Source organism: Cygnus olor, chromosome 25, assembly GCF_009769625.2.
Source record: "Cygnus olor isolate bCygOlo1 chromosome 25, bCygOlo1.pri.v2, whole genome shotgun sequence".
NCBI classification, from domain to species: Eukaryota; Metazoa; Chordata; class Aves; order Anseriformes; family Anatidae; genus Cygnus; species Cygnus olor.
This window is the reverse complement of record NC_049193.1, coordinates 2,196,822-2,216,254: the sequence shown is the minus strand read 5'-3', so window position 1 is coordinate 2,216,254 and position 19,433 is coordinate 2,196,822. Positions and strand designations below refer to the sequence as shown.

The 19,433-nt window shown below is 69.1% G+C and overlaps 3 protein-coding genes across 5 annotated transcripts; all 3 read left to right on the top strand.

Annotated features, from left to right (window-relative positions):
* Nucleotides 1-7: 7 nt before the first annotated feature.
* On the top strand, nucleotides 8-3,518 carry GHDC (GH3 domain containing). The gene is made up of 8 exons (XM_040536738.1): nucleotides 8-364; nucleotides 514-644; nucleotides 737-1,313; nucleotides 1,547-1,736; nucleotides 1,820-1,891; nucleotides 1,998-2,131; nucleotides 2,241-2,329; nucleotides 2,701-3,518. Exons 1-8 carry the CDS (start codon nucleotides 64-66, stop codon nucleotides 2,899-2,901), a joined length of 1,695 nt encoding a protein of 564 aa, XP_040392672.1. The 5' UTR covers nucleotides 8-63; the 3' UTR covers nucleotides 2,902-3,518.
* A 1,952-nt stretch (nucleotides 3,519-5,470) lies between these two features.
* Nucleotides 5,471-17,307, top strand: LOC121059615 (inactive phospholipase C-like protein 2). 3 transcript variants are annotated; one of them, XM_040536559.1, is made up of 6 exons: nucleotides 5,471-5,659; nucleotides 10,817-13,306; nucleotides 13,421-13,624; nucleotides 14,094-14,169; nucleotides 16,071-16,180; nucleotides 16,445-17,307. In XM_040536559.1, the coding sequence occupies exons 1-6, from the start codon at nucleotides 5,471-5,473 to the stop codon at nucleotides 16,628-16,630; spliced, it is 3,255 nt and encodes a 1,084-aa protein (XP_040392493.1). In that variant the 3' UTR covers nucleotides 16,631-17,307. The 3 variants fall into 3 exon arrangements, with proteins under 3 accessions (XP_040392493.1, XP_040392494.1, XP_040392492.1); XM_040536560.1 differs by lacking the exon at nucleotides 5,471-5,659 and adding an exon at nucleotides 7,047-7,188 and having other exon boundaries at nucleotides 10,814-13,306; XM_040536558.1 differs by lacking the exon at nucleotides 5,471-5,659 and adding an exon at nucleotides 7,914-8,070.
* Nucleotides 17,308-17,445: 138 nt separating this feature from the next.
* HCRT (hypocretin neuropeptide precursor) lies at nucleotides 17,446-19,051 on the top strand. The gene is made up of 2 exons (XM_040536924.1): nucleotides 17,446-17,943; nucleotides 18,465-19,051. The coding sequence occupies exons 1-2, from the start codon at nucleotides 17,776-17,778 to the stop codon at nucleotides 18,891-18,893; spliced, it is 597 nt and encodes a 198-aa protein (XP_040392858.1). The 5' UTR covers nucleotides 17,446-17,775; the 3' UTR covers nucleotides 18,894-19,051.
* The last annotated feature ends 382 nt before the right edge of the window (nucleotides 19,052-19,433 follow it).

Sequence of the window (19,433 nt, the reverse complement as noted above, 5' to 3'; positions counted from 1 at the left end):
GGGGTCCCGGGGGCGGCGGGGCGGTGCTGGGGGGGGGGTCTCCGGTTGCGCCGCGCCCCCGGGATGCTGCTGCCGGTGGTCCCGGGGATGCTGCTGGCGACGGCCCCCGGGATGCTTGTGCCGGTGGCCCCCGGGATGCTGCTGCCGGTGGCTACCGGGTTGCTGCTGGCGGTGGCCGTGGCCGTGGCCGTGGCCGTGTGCGCGGTGCTGCCCGGGCCCCCCCCGCTGCCCCCCCGGCTGCTCGCGGCCGCGCTCCGCCGCGCCGCTCGGTGGCACCGGCGCCGCCTGGAGGTGCTGGGCACCGACGTGCGCCACAGCCAGGAGCGGCGGCTGCGGGGGCTGCTGCCCCCCGGCACGGCCCAGGGTGAGCCCGGGGAGGGCCGCGGTGGGTTGGGGGGGGGGGGGGGTGTTAACAAGCGGAGGGGAGTTGTTTGTTTTTTTTTTTTTTTTTTTTGGGGGGGGGGGGGGGGGTGTTGCGGGATGCGCGTCTCAGCCCGCCCCGTCTGTTCGCAGGGTCGGATGATTTTCGGGAGCGTCACCCCCTAACGGGGGGCTGCGCCGATGGGGAGCAGGGGGACACGGTGCCGCCGCTCAGCCTCTGGGCTTTGCTCCGGTGCTGCTGGGCCTGCGAGCCCCCGCTGCAGGTAAGGGGGGCAGCCGGGCTGCTAAGGGGAGCGCCACGGCACCCCAAACGGTGCCCAGCACCCTGCATCCCTCGCCTCTCTTCCCCACGCAGGGGTCCCTGCTCTACCTGGACGTCCTCCACGCCGCCTTCCTGCAGGCGCTGGCCCCCCGCAGCACCGCGCTGCTCAGCTGGGCGCCCGCTCGCCCCCGCGCCCCGGCGGGCTGGCCCCTGCCCACCCTGTACTGCGCGCCCCCCGAGGCGGGGGCTTTGCCCTCGCGGACGGCAGCCCTGCGGGTGCAGCTGCTTTTCGCCCTGCGGGCGCGCTCCCTGCGGGTGCTGGAGGCCGGGCTGGCCTCCGAGCTGCACGATGCGCTGGCTGCGCTGCGCTCCGGCTGGCCCCAGCTGGCCCAGGACCTGGCGCTGGGCAGGTTGAGCCCCCAAAACGGGCTGCCCGAAGATTTGCGGGGCCGGCTGCAGGCGCTGCTGGTCCCTGACGCCGCCCGGGCGGCCGAGCTGCGGGCTGAGTGCGCCCGGGGCTTCGAGGGCATCGTGCAGCGCCTGTGGCCGCAGCTGCAGGTGGTGGTGGTGGGGACGGCGCACGGCGGGGAGCGGCTCTACTGCGACGCCCTGCGCCAGGCCGAGTGCAGGGGGCTGCCTTTGTACTGCCCCTTCTACCGGGCGGCAGGAGGTGAGTGCGGCCCGAGCAGGGCTGTCCCCGTGGAGGCGCGGGTGGGGGGACCCCTGTCGTATGGCAGCGCGAAGCCCAGCAGAGGTGGGTGCCTCGCTGCGTGCAGTATCCCGCCCCGCAGAGGCCTCTCAGCTCTCCAAAAAAACAGCCGTGCCTTGGTCTCTTCTTGGAGGGGGTGAGAAGGGAGGGCCTGGGGGGGGGGCTCACACTGACCGGTGCTGCCCTCTGTCCAGCTCTGCTCGGTGTCAACTTATGGCCGGAGGAGCCAGAGCCCCGCTTCTTGCTGTGCCCCAACTGGGCTTTCTGCGAGTTCCTGCCCTGCCCGGCCGAGGAAGAGGAGGAGCAGCAGACGGTGCTGCTGGGCGAGCTCTGGGAGGGACGGGAGTACAGGCTGGTTCTGACCGCCCGGCCCGGGGAGTACAGGTGCCTCCCTACTGCCGTGCTCCAGGGGGGCTGCACGCCCTGCGCCACCCCCCGCCGGCCTCATGCTCCCTGTGCCTGCGCAGGTGCCGTGCCGGAGAGGTGCTGAGGGTGGCCGGCTTCAACAAGCAGTGTCCCGTGGTGGAGCCCGTGCGCAGGTGAGGACACCCCAGACCCTCATCCCTCGCCGTGGGGGGGCTCTGTGCGGGGCAGGTGCTGGCGGCACCCCCGGCACGGGGCACCCACCCGTGCCCACACCGGCAGGGAGAGCCAGGTGCTGAGCGTGCGGGGCGAGAGCATCCCCGAGGAGCGCTTCTGCCGGAGCCTGTGCCGCGCCGTGGGCATGTGGCCGGGCGCTCGCCTGATCGACTACGTCTGCGTGGAGAGCTCCCTGCTGGGTGAGTCACCCCCAAAACGCCCCACCGGTCACCCCAAAGCGCAGCCAGCACCACCCGAGCCGAGCTGGGGGCTGCTGGCGGCTTTAACGCGCTCGTGGCACTGCTGCAGGCGCCTCCTCGGGGGTCTGCGCCCCCCATTACGAGGTGTTCGTGGAGCTGCGGGGCCTGAGGGACCTGTCGGAGGGGCAGCGCTACAAGGTAAGGGGGGGGCTCGGGGTTTTGGGGGGGTCTGCTGGCTGCAGGCAGGTTGCAGATCCTGCTGCCTGCTCCCTGCCTGCCCCCTGCCAGCCCCGCAGCCACGCGGTGGCAGTGCTCGCCGGCAGCCTGGGCACCTTGGGATCGGCTTTGCTGGGCTGTGCTGGCTGCAGGAGCCCGCAGGCAGTGCCCGTGGGGCTGCTGCACGCAGGAGGGGGGGACGTGGGTATGGCTGTGCAGGAGGACTTTTGGCAAAGGGGCTCCTTCCCTGGAGCAGGGAGCCTGGGGGTGCTGGGTGTTGTGGTGGGTGGCAGCTGCTCTGTAGGGAAAACGGTTTTAGGACCTGTGAGGGCCTCCTCCCTGTCTCTCTGCAGCTGGACCACTGCCTGCAGGAGGATTTCCCCGTCTACAAATCGTTCCGCTTCAAGGGCAGCATCGGGCCCCTGCGCCTGCACCTGGTGGGGGCCGGGGCTTTCGCCCAGCTGCGGGAGGCCCTGGGCTCCCCCGTCCCCATGCCCAGGGTCCTGCGGGAGGAGCGGCTGCTGGCCGTCATCCAGAGCACCGTTATCTCCTAAAAGCAGCCCGCTCGCCGCCGGGGTTTGCTTGGTGTGTGCCTTCCAGGGAGGGATCGGGGCCAGGGTGCCTCCCTAGCGGGGGCGAGGGCACCCAGCCCCGCGGGGTTTGGCTGAGCAGAGCAGATGGAGGCAGCGAGCTCAACCATGTGCCTGCTCCCACACCTCTGGAGCCCGCTGCTGGCCCTTCCCAGGACTTTTTGGGGGCACGGAGGGGAACCGTGGGCATGGGCGAGCATCACCAGGGGCTTTCTGGATGTGCCAGGCTTGGTCCCTACTCTGCTCAGTGCCTTGGCAGTGCCCACCACCACCCTCAGAGCTTTTCTGAGGCTTTCCTGAGGGTCACCTCGGTGCTCACAGCCCGTGGCCAGCACGGGTGACAGCAGAAAACTCCCCAGGAGCTGGCGGCCTCGGGGCCCGGTGGCATTTTGCCCCCTGGCATGGATGTCCCAGGCAGGGCACGCGGTGGCCGCAGGAGCTGCTGCCGTGGAGCAGCCCCTCCGCCGGGCTCCAGCTGTGTCCGTTGCTTCGGGAACAATCAGCTCCAGGAAGGGCTTTTTTAGCGTTTTGTAAAGAACAGAAGCAAAATAAAGGAGGATTATCTCTCAAATATAAACAAAGGGCAGCGCTCTGGGATTGATTTTCTTTTTTAATATGTTTTTAATCCTCATTAAGAGAGTCTTGATGACGACCCCGACTATCCGCTTTGAGGAGAAGTCGCCATTGTTGCTTGCTCTTGGTCCTGGGGAAGGGTCGGCCATGAATATTTAACCAGTTCAGCGTCTGTCCTGGGGCTCTGGGAGTGTCTGGTGGGGACACGTGGCGGGGACTGGTCCTTTCTCCTGCTCGCTAAGGTTTATTTTAAGGGCTACTGAGCCGTGATGCTTAGGGGACCTGCTGTGCAGGCAGCTGTTACTGGGGTGGGGGCGAGCAGGGCCTCTGGCAAAAGACATTGTCTTAAACAAGGCACGCATGAAGCATCCCCCATGGTGCAGCCAAAGCCTCCCTGCCAGGGATGAGAATCATGCAAAGGCCCCTTCCCTCCCATCCCCTGCTGGAAGAAAAGCCTGGAGCAGAATTCCTGTTGCAAGCAGGGGAGAAATGGTGTGGCCGGGGAGGGTTTGGGGTTGCTGTCCTAGCGGGGACACTGGTGCTGGGCCAGCGTGCATCAGGTTCGCCTGGTGCTGGCAGAGCTGGGGGTTGGTGGAAAGCAGGGTTGGTGGGTGCTGGATAAAGGCCAGAGGGGTGAAGCTGGGCTCTGGCAGGTCCCTGGGGTGCTCCCGGCTCCCTGGTGCTGGCAGAGAGCTGTACAGCAGCACACAGCCTGGGGAGCCCCGCGGCGCTGCTCATCCCGCTGCCTGTGCCGTGCACGCCCACAGCCCTTCCTGGGGACCCCGCTGTGCCCTGCGGCAAAGCCTCGAGCCCCCCTGCTTGGACGAGCAGGGCGTTGGGCCAGGCATTGCACCGAGCTGCAGGGTGTGAGGTTGTTTCAGGCACCAGGCTGCAGGGCGCCAGGTCGATCGGAGCACCAGGCTGCAGGGTGTGGGCTGGGTTTGGGCGCCAGGGTGCAGGGTGCAAGGTTGATCTGAGCACCAGGCTGCAAGATGCAGGCTGGGTTTGGGTACCAGTCTGCAGGATGCCAGGCTGGGTTTGGGTGCCGGGCTGTAGGATGCTAGGGTGCGAGCTCCTTTCAGGTACCAGGCTGCAGGGCGCAAGGTTGATTTGAGCACCAGGCTGCAAGATATGGGCTGGGTTGGGGCACCGGGCTGGGTTTGGGTACTGGGCTGCAGGATGCCGGGGTGCAAGGTTTCAGGTACAAGGCTGCAGGATGCAAGGTCTGTCTGAGCACCAGGCCGCAAGATGCGGGCTGGCTTTGGGTACTGGGCTGCAGGCTGCAGGCTTGGTTTAGGTACCAGGCTGGCTTTGGGTACCAGGCTGCAGGATGCCAGGGTGCAAGCTCCTTTCAGGTACCAGGCTGCCGGGTGCAAGACCAACCTGAGCACCAGGCTGCAAGATTCGGGCTGGGTTTGGGTGCCAGGCTGCAGGGTGCAAGATCGATTTGAGCACCAGGCTGCAAGATGTGGGCTGGGTTTGGGCACCGGGCTGGCTTTGGGTACCAGGCTGCAGGATGCCGGGGTGGCTTTGGGCACGAGGCTGCAGGCTGGCTTTAGGTACCAGGCTGCAGGCTCATTTAGGACCAAGCTGCCGGGTGCAGGCTTGGCCGGGGGCCCGGCGCTTTGGGGCGGCCACCAAGACCACGCGCTGCAGCGCTGGGCGGAGGCCCTGGGGATGCCGGTGCCCGGTGCCCGGCCCCGCTCCCCGCCGTGCACCGCTGCAGCCCGGGGCGGGCAGGACGAGGAGGAGGAGGAGGAGGAGGAGGAAGAGGTTGGGGGGGGGAACCGCGCCGTCTCCGTCTCCGCCCCCGGCCCCGGCCCCGGCCCCGGCCCGTCCCCGCCTCCCTCCCGCTCCGCCACCGAGCCCGCAGCAGCAGCAGCGGCGGCGGCGGCGGCGGCGGGCGCAGGCACCGGGGCGCCCGGGGCCCCGCGGCGGCCGCTGCCCTGGTGCGGCGGGGATGGCGGAGGGGCCCCGGGGCGCCCCGCCGCCGGGCTCGCCCCGCCCCGCCGTGCCGCTGCCCAACGGGCCCCGCAGCGGCGGCGGCGGCGGCGGCGGCAGCCCCGGTTCGGGCTCGGGCAGCAGCAGCCGCGAGGACTCGGTGGAGCGGAGCCCCGCGCCCGCCGCGCCCCGCGCCAGCATCATGAAGGTGAGAGCCCGCGCCCTGCCCCGAGCCCTCTCGGTTCCTCCCGGTTCAACCCCCCCCCCCCCACACACACACACACCGGGATGCCCCGGTTGCTCGCCCCCCTCCCCAGCCCCCGGCACCGGCCGGTACCTGCGCGGGGCTCGGTGCTTCGGAGCCCAGCCCGGCCGGAGCGAGCAGAGGTTCCCCGGAGCCGGTTCTGTGCCGGTTCCCGCAGCCCCCGGTGCCCTCTGAGCGCCCCCTCCCAACATCCCTGGGGGTCCAGGGGCGGTGGCGGGGAGCCGCTGCCCCCGGTTCCCCCGGCCGGTGGGTGCGTAGGGCCGGGGATGCCGCCCAGCTGGGTGCTGGTGCAGTGCTGGGTGCTGCTCCCACCAGCGCTGGCACCGCGTTCCCTCGCCCTGCCGGCAGCCTGGGTCCCCCAAGGGCAAACCCCTTTGTGCGCTCCCCAGGCCAGGCCTGTTCTCCGTGCCCGGCTGGGAATCGCCCCCACGTAGCCCCCCCCGTGGGCTCCCTGCACGGCCACGCTGCCCCTGCGATGGGCATCGCACCCCAGCATCACCCCCTCCTGCGTGGGGGCACCCATGGGTGCTGCGTGCTCCTGAGCATCTTCCTGCGTTCCCTTGCATCGAGCCTCGGGCCCAGCTCCCGTGACCTCCCGAGAGCCGAGCCACGGCTGGGTGGGGGGACCAAGGGTGCTGTGGGTCTGGGGGGGGTCCCCGGGCTCCCCCATGCCGGTGGGCAGGGGGGGGTCGCGCGTGTGTTTTTTCTAAATCAGCCCCCCTAATTGTGCTTACGTCGGCGTTGCTCGCTGACACAATAGGTCGCGTCCGCCCGGGACCCGCCTCCCCACTCCTGGCAGCCTATTTTAAGCCGGTAGAGCTCCGGTACTATTAATACCCCGCGTGGGGGCTGTTCCCGTGCTGCCCGCCTGGCCCTGGCCTCGTGCCCCAGAGACCTGGGCGGGGGGCGTCGGGTGCCTTTGGGGACCCCCTGCCCCTGGCTGGGCTCCTGCTGCAAACCGCTGCGGGGTGGCTGGGCTGTGCCCCACACCGGGATGCCGAGGGGACCTCCCTGGGCTCCTGCAGCCACAAAGGCCCGTGCCGGTGTGCCGTGTGTGCTCGGGGACCTCGTGGGGTCTCCTGTCCCCCCCCCCTGCAGCCCAGGCTCAGCTACCGGGAGAGGCTGCAGGGTGCTGTGCAAGCTGGAGGCAAATGTGCCAGGGCTGCTGCTCCCCTTAGCTTGCCTCTTGGCTGGGTGCATCCCCCCGTCCCTGCTGTGCATCACCGCAGGATTTGGCCTTAGGGGAAGGTCGGGTGGCCCAGAGCAAGTGCCAGTGGTTGAGGGTGCTGGCGGTGGAGGATGCCAATGTGGGACGGTGTCCCCCAGCCTCTTCTGGTCCATCACACATCTCCGAGACCCTCCGGGCTTGGGCTTTCCCTGCTGCAGGTCCCCACCTCTCCGTGGTGCTGGATCCCACAGCTCTGAGTTCCTGGGGCTGTGCCTTAGACCCCGACCGGGCTGAGCTCCTCTCTTGGGTGAGGCTGTGGGGACAGCGAGGTGGGCACGCTGCCCGTGGGACTGTGTGGGCACCAGCCACTTGCCCTCCTCTACCATCCCCATTTGGACACGGCAGTCCTGCTCGTGTCCCCAGAGAGGCTCCTGCATCCCTCAGCAGGGACAGGGGACAGCCTGTCCTCCGCCAGCCCCCCACCCAGCAGCAGGGACCCCAAAGGCCTGGCTCTGCCCCAGCTCATGGGGGCGGTCAGCGGGGAGCTGCTGCCTCCCCAAAACCCCATCCAGGGCTCTGCACAGCAGCTGGCGAGAGGGTGGTGGCATCGAGAAGGGTCCCTGGGGCCCCCCAGGAGGTCTGGGTTCCCACAGAACCCCGTGTCCTTGCCCCCAGGGGCTGTGCTTGGCAGGACCTGGGGAGCAGCTGTTTGGCCCCAAATCCCTGGGGGATGCTGAGGCTGTTGCCATGCTGCAGGGCTCTGCCCTGGTGTCACAGCTTGCTGTCCCCACTCTGTGCCCACGCAGGGTTGGGGGGGGGGGCTCTGTGCCCCCAGCTTGGACCAAGGGCACAGATTGCGGGCTGTGGGGCAGCAGGACGGGCAGAGACCGGCTGGTGACTAAGTGGAAGCACATGTGGGAAGAGCTGCAGGCTCTGTTATTTTATGGGATTTCCAGAAAAGGCTGGAGGAGTGAATCTGAAAGTAGAATCAGCGGCTGTGCTGGGGCCGGGGGAGCTCAGGACCAGTACGGGGTGGTGCTGGAGCTGGCCCTGTGCAGCGATGGGACTGCAGAGAGCGGCTTTGTGGGGGACGGAGAGCAGGGAGGCTGCTGTCCCTGCGTCCTGGCTGGAGGACCTGTTCCATGCTTTCTTCTCCAGGCTGGAAGCAGAAGAGTTTGGGGGGCTGGTGAGTAGGGAGGATGCTGGTGGGGGACTGAGGGGTACCGGGTCTGTTCCTCCCCACCGCAGGATGTGGCCCTTCCCCAGCACCCTGCTGTCCTGCCCCCCATGAGTGGGGCCATCCCCTTCCTGCCCGAGCCCCAGGAGCAGTGCCGGTCCCTCCGCATGGGGCCCGGGCTCCAGCAGCCCCTCGCTGGGTAGCGGCAGCTGGTGCCGCGGGGAGTGAATGTGTCACTCTCTGTCTTCTTGGCAGGGAACAAATGACTGTAGAAAAGCCCTGGCTGTGCCTGGCCTCCCGCTGCCTCCGCTCCGCTGCTGCCTGCCCACATCCCTGCTCTGCCTCCGGGACTGGGGCAGCGGGGAGAACCGGCGCGCGGGACGTGGCTGCGGCGTGTCCCAGCCAGACCCAGGAACAGTCCCGTAGGGACAAGGCGTCCTGCTCCCCTCCGCCAGGCAGCAGAGCTGCAGCTCCTTCCAAGGCACCTCAGCCCCAGAGGCTTTCGGTTTCTCTATTTCCTACCATCAGAAGCCGCTGCGCTGGTGGAGACCCCCCCTGGGGATACCCGGCAGGTCCGTGGCCCGATGGGCACATCCCGGTGTGCTCGTTTAGCTGGGTAACGAGCGGGGTCACGCGGCGGCTGGGATTAGGGCTGCCGTGCTCGCCAGGGCACTAATGACGGGAGGTAATTGGCTAAAGTGGTGCTGAGCACACGCCGCTGAGCTGGGCAGGGTCCAGGGAGATGGGTTAGGATGTGCCGTCCGTGCCCAGCTGGCTGCCAGCACTCGGCATCGGCGCGGGCATGGTGGGCATGGTAGGGCATGGTGGGCAGCGTCACCGGCGGCGTGGGATTTGGCAGCTCCCCTCCACCGAGCAGGACTGCATGGGTGCGATGTGAGCAGCAGCACAGCGTGCACCATGCCCCACTCCAGAGCCGTGCGCCTGCAGCCGGGATCCTCCGTGCTCCCCGTGGGCAGTGGCAGGGACTCTCCCGGCTCCAGGCACCGCGTTCTCCTGCCTCTGTTACTGACCTACTTAGCACCCCAGGGAGCTCTGCCTGCACTGCTCGCACCCGTGCCTCGCCGAGCATCCCCGGGTCAGCCAGCTTGGAGCACGCCAGCACAACGGGCTGCCTGGGAGCAGCGGCTTTTTTCTCCCTCTGCCTGAACCCAGTGGGCTGCAGGGGCAAGGCGTGAACGCATTCAGCCGCAGGAGGCACCGGGAGATGCTCGAGCATCGCACCCCGTGGTGCACGCCGAGGGCTCGCCGGCCGTGGGAGCGGAGCCGGTGCTGGAGGGGTGGGTTCGGCTGCCTGCGGTGGGCGAGGGCAGGCTCCGGCACAGCTGGAGGCAGGTCCCGGCGGCCGCTGGGTGCGAGCAGGCCCCCCGCCCCGCGTTTCCTTTCCGGATGGATTTCCTGTTTTCTGCTCTGGGGCCCGGTGCAGGGGTGGGGTGCGCACCGGGGTGGGGTGCGGGCACGGAGGGGTGCGGGTGCGGGTCCTGCCCCGTGCTCCCCGCTGCCAGCGGTCACCCTGCGAGCGGGGCGGGTGCGGGGCCGGGCCTGGTGCCGCGAGGCAGTGGCGCGCTCAGATTGCTGCTCGCAGGAAGCGTCGTGGTGGCGGCGCAGATGGCTCGGCCGCCGCGTCCGTCCCCGCAGGGCTGGCGATGGCACAGCCTGCTGCTGAACCCTCCGCACCCGGCACGGCGGCTCAGCCCTGGGGTGACCGTCCCAGGGGGATCTCCCACCCGAGCCCTCCCCATCCCGCAGAGGCTGAGCTGGGTCCCTCAATGCGCCCAGCGTGGTGTCTCCCCCTGACCCAGCAGCATCCAGCCAGCTCTAAAATGGGGCTGGGGGCTGGAGCCGGTTTCCCCTTCCCTGGGGCATTGCGCCTTGTGCACCCGTGGCTGGAGCTGGCTGCCTGTCCCCACAAGGGTAAATGGAGACCGTTTGGGGTGAAACACCACGAAATCTGTGCCTGGGCTCTTAGCCCAGGCTGCAACAGCTGCGCCGTGGAGGTGTGAAAGCTCTCAGGGTGCCGGAGGGGACACCCCATCATCCCCAAGCCCTGGCAGCTGGGAAGAGCCTGCATGTGCCGGAGGCACCACCAGATTAGAGGTGACTCACCATAATCTTGAAGTAGTGGATTAAACCTCCTCCCTGCTGCACTACTTAATGAAATCCAACCCATAATATGCTCCCAGCCCTGCTGTTCCCCCTACCCCCACCTCCTCCGACCCTTTCGGTAAAAGGGTCTCCCCTTCCCTGCCTCGGGGGAGCCTTTTTTCCCCTGCTGCCTGGAGTTGGTCTCCCGAGGGTGCACGGGGGGCCACGGTGCGTGTCCCTCTGGGGCATGGGGCTGGTGTGGGCACGGGGGGGGTCCTGCCAGGAGGCCCTTTCCCCTCCCGTGTCCCCAGACCCCAGGACAATGGGGACCGTGCCTGTGCACGGCTGTGCCCCGGAGGGTGAGCGAGCGGTGGGGAAGGATCCGGCTCACGGCTGGGAGCAGGAAGGAAGGAAGGAAGGAACACGGAGTTAAAATAAGCCTGGCAGTGGGGGAGGCCCCGGCTGGAGCCGGCTCCCAGCCTTTGGGATGGGGGGGGAGAGGGTTCAGGGGGACCAGGCTGGGCTTTGCACGATGCGGGGGCACCCCAGGGCCCCTTGCTGCATATCGGAGCTGGGGTGGGGATCCCAGGGGGACCGGTGGGTGCACGGTGCGTTGCTCTGATGGCTCTGCCCTCTTCCCCCCCCCCGGCAGGACGGCTCTCGGCAGCGACCCATGCAGAAGAAGAAGACGGTCTCCTTCAGCACCATGCCCAACGACCGGAAGATCAACAGCACGGCCGCCTGCATCTCCTTCATGCTGGAGGGCTGCGAGCTGAAGAAGGTGCGCTCCAACTCCCGCATGTACAGCCGCTTCTTCGTGCTGGACGCCGACATGCGCTCCGTGCGCTGGGAGCCCTCCAAGAAGGACTCGGAGAAGGCCAAGATTGAGATCAAGTCGGTGAAAGAGGTGCGGGTGGGCAAGAAGACCCCCATCCTGCGCAGCAACGGCCTCTCCGACCAGTTCCCCGACGAGTGCGCCTTCTCCATCATCTACGGAGACAACTACGAGTCCCTGGACTTGGTGGCCAGCTCGGCCGATGTGGTGAGCGCCTGGGTGATGGGGCTCCGGTACCTGGTGTCCTACGGGAAGCACACGCCCGAGGCGCCGGGGACCGGCCACCCCAGCCTGCGGACCTCCTGGATCTCCTCCGTCTTTGACCTCGCCGACCTGGAGAAGTCCGGCCGCATCCCCGTGCCCCGGGCCGTGCAGCTCATCAAAGCGCTCAACCCGGGCATGAAGGTGTCCACCATCGAGCTCAAGTTCAAGGAGCTGCAGAAAGCCAGCGAGCGCCCCGGCGCGGAGGTGGCCTGCGACCTCTTCGTGGAGGCGTACTGCGAGCTCTGCACCCGCCCCGAGATCTTCTTCCTGCTGGTGCAGTTCTCCAGCAACAAGGAGTACCTGGGCCTCAAGGACCTGCTGATGTTCCTGGAGGTGGAGCAGGGCATGGAGGGGGTGACGGAGGAGAAGTGCCTGGAGATCGTCAGCAAGTACGAGCCCTCCAAGGAGGGCCGGGAGAAGGGCTACCTGGCCATCGACGGCTTCACCCGCTACCTGCTCTCCTCCGACTGCTCCATCTTCGACCCGCAGCACCGCAAGGTGTGCCAGGACATGGCGCAGCCCCTCTCGCACTACTACATCAGCTCTGCCCACAGCGCCTGCCTGCTGGAGGACAACTTCTGGGGCCGCTCGGACATCAGCGGCTACATCAGCGCCCTGGGGCTGGGCTGCCGCAGCATCGAGCTGGTGCTCTGGGACGGCCCTGACGGCGAGCCTGTGGTCTACACCAGCCCCTCGGGGGCCTCCTGCGTGCCCTTCCGCACCGTGGTGGGGCTGATCGACCAGCACGCCTTCACCGCCTCCGCCTACCCCCTCATCCTCTGCCTGGTGGTGCGCTGCTCGGCCGCCCAGCAGCGCCTGGCCGCCCAGTGCCTGCGCAAGACGCTGGGCGAGAAGCTCTACCTGGAGCCCCCCGACCCCGCCGCCTCCTACCTGCCCTCCCCGGAGCAGCTCAAGGGCCGCATCCTCATCAAGGGCAAGAAGCTGCCGCCTGGCTGCGAGGACAGCGAAGGGGAGGTGTCGGACGAGGAGGAAGGCTGGGAGCTGGCGCGGAGGCTGGGCCAGGAGGACCGGGAGGTGGCGGAGGGAGGGGGCCTGCGGCGAGCGCGGCTCAGCCGGGAGCTCTCGGAGCTGGTGAGCCTCTGCCAGGCCGTCCCCTTCCAGGACTTCGAGAGCTCGCGGCGCGGGCAGCGCTACTGGGAGATGTGCTCCTTCAGCGAGGTGGAGGCCGGCCGCTTCGCCAACGAGTGCCCGGCGGAGCTGGTGAGCTACAACAAGCGGTTCCTCTCCCGCGTCTACCCCAGCCCCATGCGCATCGACGCCAGCAACATGAACCCGCAGGACTTCTGGAAGTGCGGCTGCCAGATGGTGGCCATGAACTACCAGACGCCGGGGCTCATGATGGACCTGAACGCGGGCTGGTTCCGGCAGAACGGGGCTTGCGGCTACGTCCTGCGCCCCGCCATCATGCGGGAGGAGGTGTCCTACTTCAGTGCCAACGCCAAGGACTCCTTGCCCGGGGTGCCCGCCCAGCTCCTGCACCTCAAGGTCATCAGCGGGCAGAACCTGCCCAAGCCCAAGGGCTCGGGGGCCAAGGGGGAGGTGGTGGAGCCCTACGTCTGTGCTGAGATCCACGGCATCCCGGCCGACTGCGCCGAGCACCGCACCAAGACGGCCCTGCAGAGCGGGGACAACCCCGTCTTCGATGAGAGCCTGGAGTTCCAGATCAACCTCCCCGAGCTGGCCGTGCTGCGCTTCGTCGTGCTGGACGACGACTACATCGGGGACGAGTTCATCGCCCAGTACACCATCCCCTTCGAGTGCCTGCAGCCCGGGTACCGCCACGTCCCCCTCCAGTCTCTGGCCGGGGAGCCCTTGCCCCACGCCACCCTCTTCGTGCACGTGGCCATCACCGACCGCCGCGGCGGGGGCAAGGGGCACCGCCGGGGGCTGGCGGGGCGCCGGGGCCGCCGGGTGCGGGAGTACACCTCCACCAAGGCCACCGGCATCAAGGCCATCGATGAGGTCTTCCGGACGGCCACCCAGCCCCTGCGGGAGGCCACCGACCTGCGTGAGAACGTGCAGGTACCGGACCCGGCAGAGGCACCGCGGGTTTTTGGGGAGGAGGATGGTGCTGGGCTGGTGTGGGGGGGGTCTTGGGGGTGCTCCGCATCCCCTGACGCCGGTCTTTGCCCGCAGAACGCGTTGGTCTCCTTCAAGGAGCTGTGCGGCCTGACGCCCGCCGCCAACATGAAGCAGTGCATCCTGACGGTGGCGGCGTGGCTGCTGCACAGCGACAGCGCGCCCAGCGTCACCCTCAACCTGGCAGAGCAGTACCCCGCCATGGAGGCGCAGGGCCCCATCCCCGACCTGCTGCGCAAGGTCCTCACCGCCTACGAGACGGTAAGCTGCGGGATGGGGCCGCTCAGCGGGGCCGGCAGCACCAGCAGCACCATCCTGCCTCGCCTACAGCTGCGTGCGTGGGGCAGCCCCAGGATGGGGTCCCCCCAAAATCACTGGATCCATCGCGGTGCAGGGGGGGACTGGCTGGGAGATGCCCCGAGGGACCCCGCAGACCCAGGACCCCGCAGACCCGGGACCCCGCAGACCCCATCTGGCTCACGGGGCATCCTGCGGGGCCGCCCGGTGGGAGGAATCCCATTAAGAGCCGAAGCCGGAGCCGCTTCCTTCCTTTGTGTTGCAGGGGGACCTGGCCGCCGGCCAGGCGCTGGCTGCACCGTGCCAGGGGGACCCCCAGCCAGACCCCCCCCGCCCCCTTTTCTCCCCATCCGCTCGGCAGGCGGGGTGCGTGGGGTGGGATGTGGGGTGGTGGGGGGCTGCTCAGCACCTCAGGGTGCCCCTCTGTCCCCAGATGATCCAGACCAGCCGGACGCTGATCGAGTCCGCCGACGCGGTGCACAGCAAGCTCATCCAGGCGCAGCAGGCAGGTGGGTGCAGGGGGGGTGACCCCAGAGCTGGAGCATGTTCCAGGGGTGCCAGAAATGGGGGGGGGTGTGTGCTTCCAAGCCCCCTGAGGACGTGTGTCCCCGCAGGGATCGGATCAGTCTGACACCAGGCTCCGGATCCGTGCACGGGCAGTGCCAAGCGTGCTGCCGTGCCTGGCGAGGGGCAAGGGGGGCAGGTGGGGGTGCCCCGGGTGGGTGCCTGCTGCAGCTGGAGGTCAGCACCCAGCTGGCGTGGGGGGAGATTTCCGTCGGGGGGGAGTCCAGCTCTGCATTTTTCCCATGTCCTGGATGCGCTGCAAGGAGAGAAGGCAGGGAGCGGGAAGCTGCAGGGGCTGCGTGCCCCAGGGGAGCACTGCTGGGGATGGGGGGCTGCAGGGGCTGTGTCCCCCCCCCCGGGGGGAGCACTGCTGGGGACGTGCGGCTGCAGGGGCTGCGCGGGCAGGGCTGGGAGGGAGCGAGCGGAGCGGAGGAGGCTGATGAGGAAGCGGAGAAGAGTCATTAGCTGCCAAACGCCGGAATATAATTAGCATCAGAAATAACAGACTGGGGCTGACGGTAGAAGTGGCAACTGAATGTTATGACTTCAAAGACACATGGCTGAACCCACACAGGCAGGTGCTGCTGGCAGCCTGCCCCGGTCCCCCCCCCGGGCACCCTCCCTGTGTCCCATCCTGCCCCCTGCACCCGCAGCTGCCCAGGACCCCAGCCCCGCTCCCAGCGTGTCCCAGTGCCCCCAGTACGCACCGGTAAGGTGCACTGGGACCCCGTGTGCTGTAAGGGCATCCTTGGATGCTTGCGGGGTCTGCGGGGGTCTGCCGGCCCCGGTGCTTCGTGTGGGCACCCCGCGGGGCTGGGAGAGCTGCCAGGAGCTGGAGGGGCCGGGGAGGAAGGAGGGGGCCCCGCTCTGCCACCCCCAGCGGGTGCCAGCCTCGCTGCCAGCAGCCCTGTTTGTTCCTTGGCGGCTCGGCAGCCCGGAAACCTCACCGAGCATTTGGCTTTCGGCTCCGCCGCCGCTGCCAGCGAAGGGGGGAGCGCCTGCGAGGGGGGCTGGGGGGCTGCGGGTGGGCTCTGCGCCCGCCGGCACCGCTTTGGCCACAGGAGCCCCTCCGTTGGGCTGCTGGGGGTGGGCATTGCCCCCGTGCCCCTTGTCCTGCCTGAAGGCAGGGGTCTTTGGGGTGTGCAGCTGCTGCTACCGACCCCCCCACATTGGGGGGCTGCAACCCTGACCCCCGTTCCCGGGTGCTGCTCCCTGCTTTCACACCCTTGGCTGCGCCGTGGATGAGCCCCAGTGGTCCCGGCACGGCTTTGGGTACTTTGGGGGGGGGTGGTTCTGGGGGTGCTGGTGGCAGGGCTGGGGGTGCGGGGTGGGGGCGAGCTGATTGACAGCACGGGGGCGAGCAGGCGTGTGTGGGAGCCCTCGTGTGGGCCCGGAGCCGGTGCTGCGTCAGGGAGGGGTAAATATAGCACCCGCTCACGAGGACATCATGCGGTGCACGGCGCGGGGGCCTGCGCTACGGCATGGGGGGGGGGGCCCGGCGGTCCCGCTCTGTGCCCCCCTTGGTGGGCTGCAGCGTGCAGGAGCCGTGCATCTGCCCCCCAGGGTAACTGCTGAACATCCAGACCCCTGCGTCCCCCAGGATCCAAACCCACCAAGGGCTGTGGCTGAGGGTGGTGGCGAGCTGGTGGGGGCTGTGTTGGGACCACGTTCCCCAAGTGGAGGGGGCTCGGGGCTGCCGAGACCACCCGCGGTGCCCAGCGATGCGCTGGGGAGCCCAGGCAGCCGTGGGAGAAAGGCAGCCGGTCCCCGTCCCTCGTGGGCGGTGGCTGTCCCCGTACCCCGTGGTCCTGAGCGTGCCCCCCCCCCTCGTGTGCCCCGTGCCCAGGCATGGACTTCCACAAGGAGCTGCACCACATCGAGGCCAAGGAGGGGCTGCGGGGACGGAAGCTGCAGAAGGCGCTGGAGAGCTTCGCCTGGAACATCACCGTCCTGAAGGTGAGGGGGGGACGGCGCCATGGCCATCACCACCGCCATCCCTCACCACCGCCATCCCTTACCACCACTGTGCCAAGAGCATGGGCACTGGCACTGGGGGGATGCTCTGGGGCCATTTCTGGTCCGCGATGCGCCCGTACCCAGCAATTCCCCGCTGCCCCTCGTGGGCCCGTGGCTGCGTGGCACAAACGGGGGCTGGAGGTGGCACGCTGGGACCCCGCACGCCCACGGCCACGTCCCCTGACAGCCTCTCCCCCGTGGCAGGGCCAGGCCGACCTCCTCAAGCACGCCAAGGCGGAGGCGCTGGACAACCTCTGGCAGATCCACAACGCCGGGCAGTCCTGCGGCATCGGCAGGAACGGCTCGGCCTCGCCCGAGGCCTCCCGGCTGCGCGCCCCGCTGGAGCCCATCCCCGAGGCAGAAGGAGGCGGCGACACGGCGTCCTGCTGACCCCGGCCTGGGGCTGGGGGGACCCCGATGGAGCAGCCCCGCTTGCGGGGACCAGGACCGGAGAGCCCCAGCCTGCCCGCGGCTCGTTTTGGGACAGGGATGAAAATGGGCAGGGTGCAGGCTGCAGCGGGGCTGGCGCAGCGGTGTGCCTGCTTGGGGACCAGCTCTGGGCATGGCAGGGAGTTGGGCGGGGGGTCCCCACTCCTGCCTGCCCCCCCTGGGCTCCTGGGGTCTCATCCATCTCCCCCATCTGCTTCCAGAGCAGGCACCTTGCTGTGGGGTCAGTGGGGGCTGCTGGCACCCCAATGACCGTGTGCATGCACCCCCAGCCTGCTGTGCCCGACCCCCCCCCTTGTAAAAAGCCACCCCAGGTGTGGGGTCCTGCTCTCAGGGCTGCAGGATTTGCTTCCAGGGGGTCCCTTCCCCTCCCCGGTGTCTCCGTGCCCCCCCGCTGTGCAGAGGGGCTGGGCAGGCACCCGGGGAACAGCTCGCGGGGGGCGCAGGGGCTGCGGGGCCTCTGCAGACCGGAGCTGCCAGCAGATGTGTCCTATGGCATCAGGGAAATTGTCCTGGGTTTGTCCCCAGGGCGAGCACGCCCCAGGCGCGGGCGGTGAGTGTGGGGTTGGTCTGGGGTCGGACCGGGGCTGCGGAGCGTTTATAAAGTGTGCGAGACCCACGCCGTGCCCTCCGCTCCCTCTCCACGCCGACACACGGGGTGAGACGGGGATGGGATCACCGAGGAGGACAGCGGGTGGCAGTGGGATGGGGGCCACATCCTTCCGCCGGCACCAGCCAGGTTCAGGGGGCACCAGCCCCGCACGTCACTGAGCCACGAGGCTGCCTGGCACCCTTTTGTTCGGGGCAGTAATTAGCCTAATTGGGGCCACCAGGACCGGACCTGTTGTCGGGAGCGGTGACGGCGCTTCCCCCGGTGCTGACCTTCAGGCCGCTTTGTGCCGGCCCGGCCGCGGGTCCCTCGGGTAATTACGGCCTCATTAGCGCCGCGCACCCCGGCCCCGCGCTGCACCCTCATAATGCGGAGCCGCAAATGAGGGGAAAGGCCTGGCCCGTCTCCGAGCTACCGGCAACAAAGGGTGCGCGTCTCCCAGAGACCAGCCCCGCTGCTCCCGCTGGTATTTTTGGCAATGCTATTGTGCCGGGGGCTGGGGGCCGGGGCGCGGGCAGCCCCTATAAAGCCCCGGTGTAGGGTGCACAGCTCAGGGCAGCTGCGCTCCTCGGTCCTGGCAGGACATGCCCCAGTGCCGCTCGGCCACCTGAAGACGCCGGGAAGGATGGAGGTGCCGAACGCCAAGGTGGGGCCGGCGATGTGGGGCTGGGGTCTCGGGGTGCACAAGGGCTGGGCCAGTCCCTTGGGGCTCCCAGGGGCTCCCCAAAGCCGACAAGGAGCAGCTGCGGGGGGCTCAGCCCTGCACGGGCTCCCTGGGAGGGAGCTGGCTGCGTGCTGTGCGCTGCTCCAGCGTCAGCCAAGCGTGGGTGCTCATCCCGTGGCTCTTGGTGATGAGGGGAGGGTGCTCCTGGGGCTGCCGTGTGCCGGAGTGGGGTAAGTGGCACGGTGAGGGTACCCGTGGCCAGCTCCTGCCGGCAGCGTGGCTGGGGGCTGTGGATTTGGGGGCTGGGATGGGGAAGCGAGGAGCTTTGGGGTCCCCTCCGTGCCCAGGGGAGCGGTGTTGGCTGTGCCCCGGAGCGCTGAAGGGTGGTGCTGAGGGTACGGGGCTGAGCCCCTGCAGCGAGTGGGGTGGATGGGAGCTGAGCCACCGGCCGGGGTGCTGGCAGCCCTGCGGGGCACATGCTAACGCCGGCCGTTATCGGGCAGCTCCAGAGAGCCGCCTGCCTCCTGCTCCTGCTCCTGCTCTGCTCCCTGGCCGCCGCCCGCCAGAACCTGCCCGAGTGCTGCCGGCAGAAAACCTGCTCGTGCCGCATCTACGACCTCCTGCACGGCATGGGCAACCACGCCGCCGGCATCCTCACGCTGGGCAAGAGGAAGAGCGTCCCACCGGCCTTCCAGAGCCGCCTCTACCGCCTGCTGCACGGCTCCGGCAACCACGCCGCGGGCATCCTCACCATGGGCAAGCGCGGGGAGCACCCCGGCACCGCCTGCCGCGACGCCTCGGGCTGCGCCGTGGGTGCTGGTGCTCAGCCAACGCCGGCGCTGAGGGGCACCGACGCCAGCCCCAGGGAATGCCAGGGACGCGCTGGGAAGGACGTGACCAAGAGCCGGGGAGCTGCGAAGAGCTTTTACTGAGCTGGGTGGGGGGCTGCGGGGGCAGAGAGGGGATCCCTGGGGGGCCGCACGCCCCGGCGCTCGCTCGGTGTAAATAGCACTTTTAAATACCTCCTTGGGGCCCTGGCCAAGCCTGCTCAGGGCGCCGCAGGCACCGCTGGCCTTTCCCAATAAATGGTAGCCTGAGCTTGCCCGGCTCTGCCTTGTCTCTGGGGAGGGGGCCGGGGGCACGGCTCTGCCTGGGGCAGGCAGCAGGGGGGGGTGCCTGGGGTGCCTGCGTGCTCCCAGCTCCCCGACCCCCAGCAGGGTCCTGGGGAGGGCTCCGGTGGGGGCTGTCCCCGCTGGGTTCCCCCCTCGGGGGGGGTCCCCAAGGTGCTGCAGCCCCTGGGCTCTCCAGGGTACAGCAGCAGGGCTGGGGCTGGTGTCCTGCTGCTGGTCCCATCCCGGAGCTGGGGTGCCGGGGGTGGCCGGATCCTGCCCCTTCCAAAGAGCCTGGACCGAGCAGGTCCCGGTGCACCGGGTCCCGGTGCCGAGCAGGTCCCGGTGCACCGGGGTCGGTGC

Bases quoted from the DNA above. Each gene is read 5' to 3' on its own strand.
- GHDC (XM_040536738.1), top strand. From the start codon at position 64: ATGCTGCTGCCGGTGGTCCCGGGGATGCTGCTGGCGACGGCCCCCGGG. The intron at 365-513 runs GTGAGCCCGGGG...GTCTGTTCGCAG, and splicing joins GCCCCCCGGCACGGCCCAGG to GGTCGGATGATTTTCGGGAG. The intron at 1,737-1,819 runs GTGCCTCCCTAC...GTGCCTGCGCAG, and splicing joins GCCCGGCCCGGGGAGTACAG to GTGCCGTGCCGGAGAGGTGC.
- HCRT (XM_040536924.1), top strand. From the start codon at position 17,776: ATGCTATTGTGCCGGGGGCTGGGGGCCGGGGCGCGGGCAGCCCCTATA. The intron at 17,944-18,464 runs GTGGGGCCGGCG...GTTATCGGGCAG, and splicing joins TGGAGGTGCCGAACGCCAAG to CTCCAGAGAGCCGCCTGCCT.
- LOC121059615 (XM_040536559.1), top strand. From the start codon at position 5,471: ATGGCGGAGGGGCCCCGGGGCGCCCCGCCGCCGGGCTCGCCCCGCCCC. The intron at 5,660-10,816 runs GTGAGAGCCCGC...CCCCCCCGGCAG, and splicing joins CCCGCGCCAGCATCATGAAG to GACGGCTCTCGGCAGCGACC. The intron at 16,181-16,444 runs GTGAGGGGGGGA...CCCCCGTGGCAG, and splicing joins GGAACATCACCGTCCTGAAG to GGCCAGGCCGACCTCCTCAA.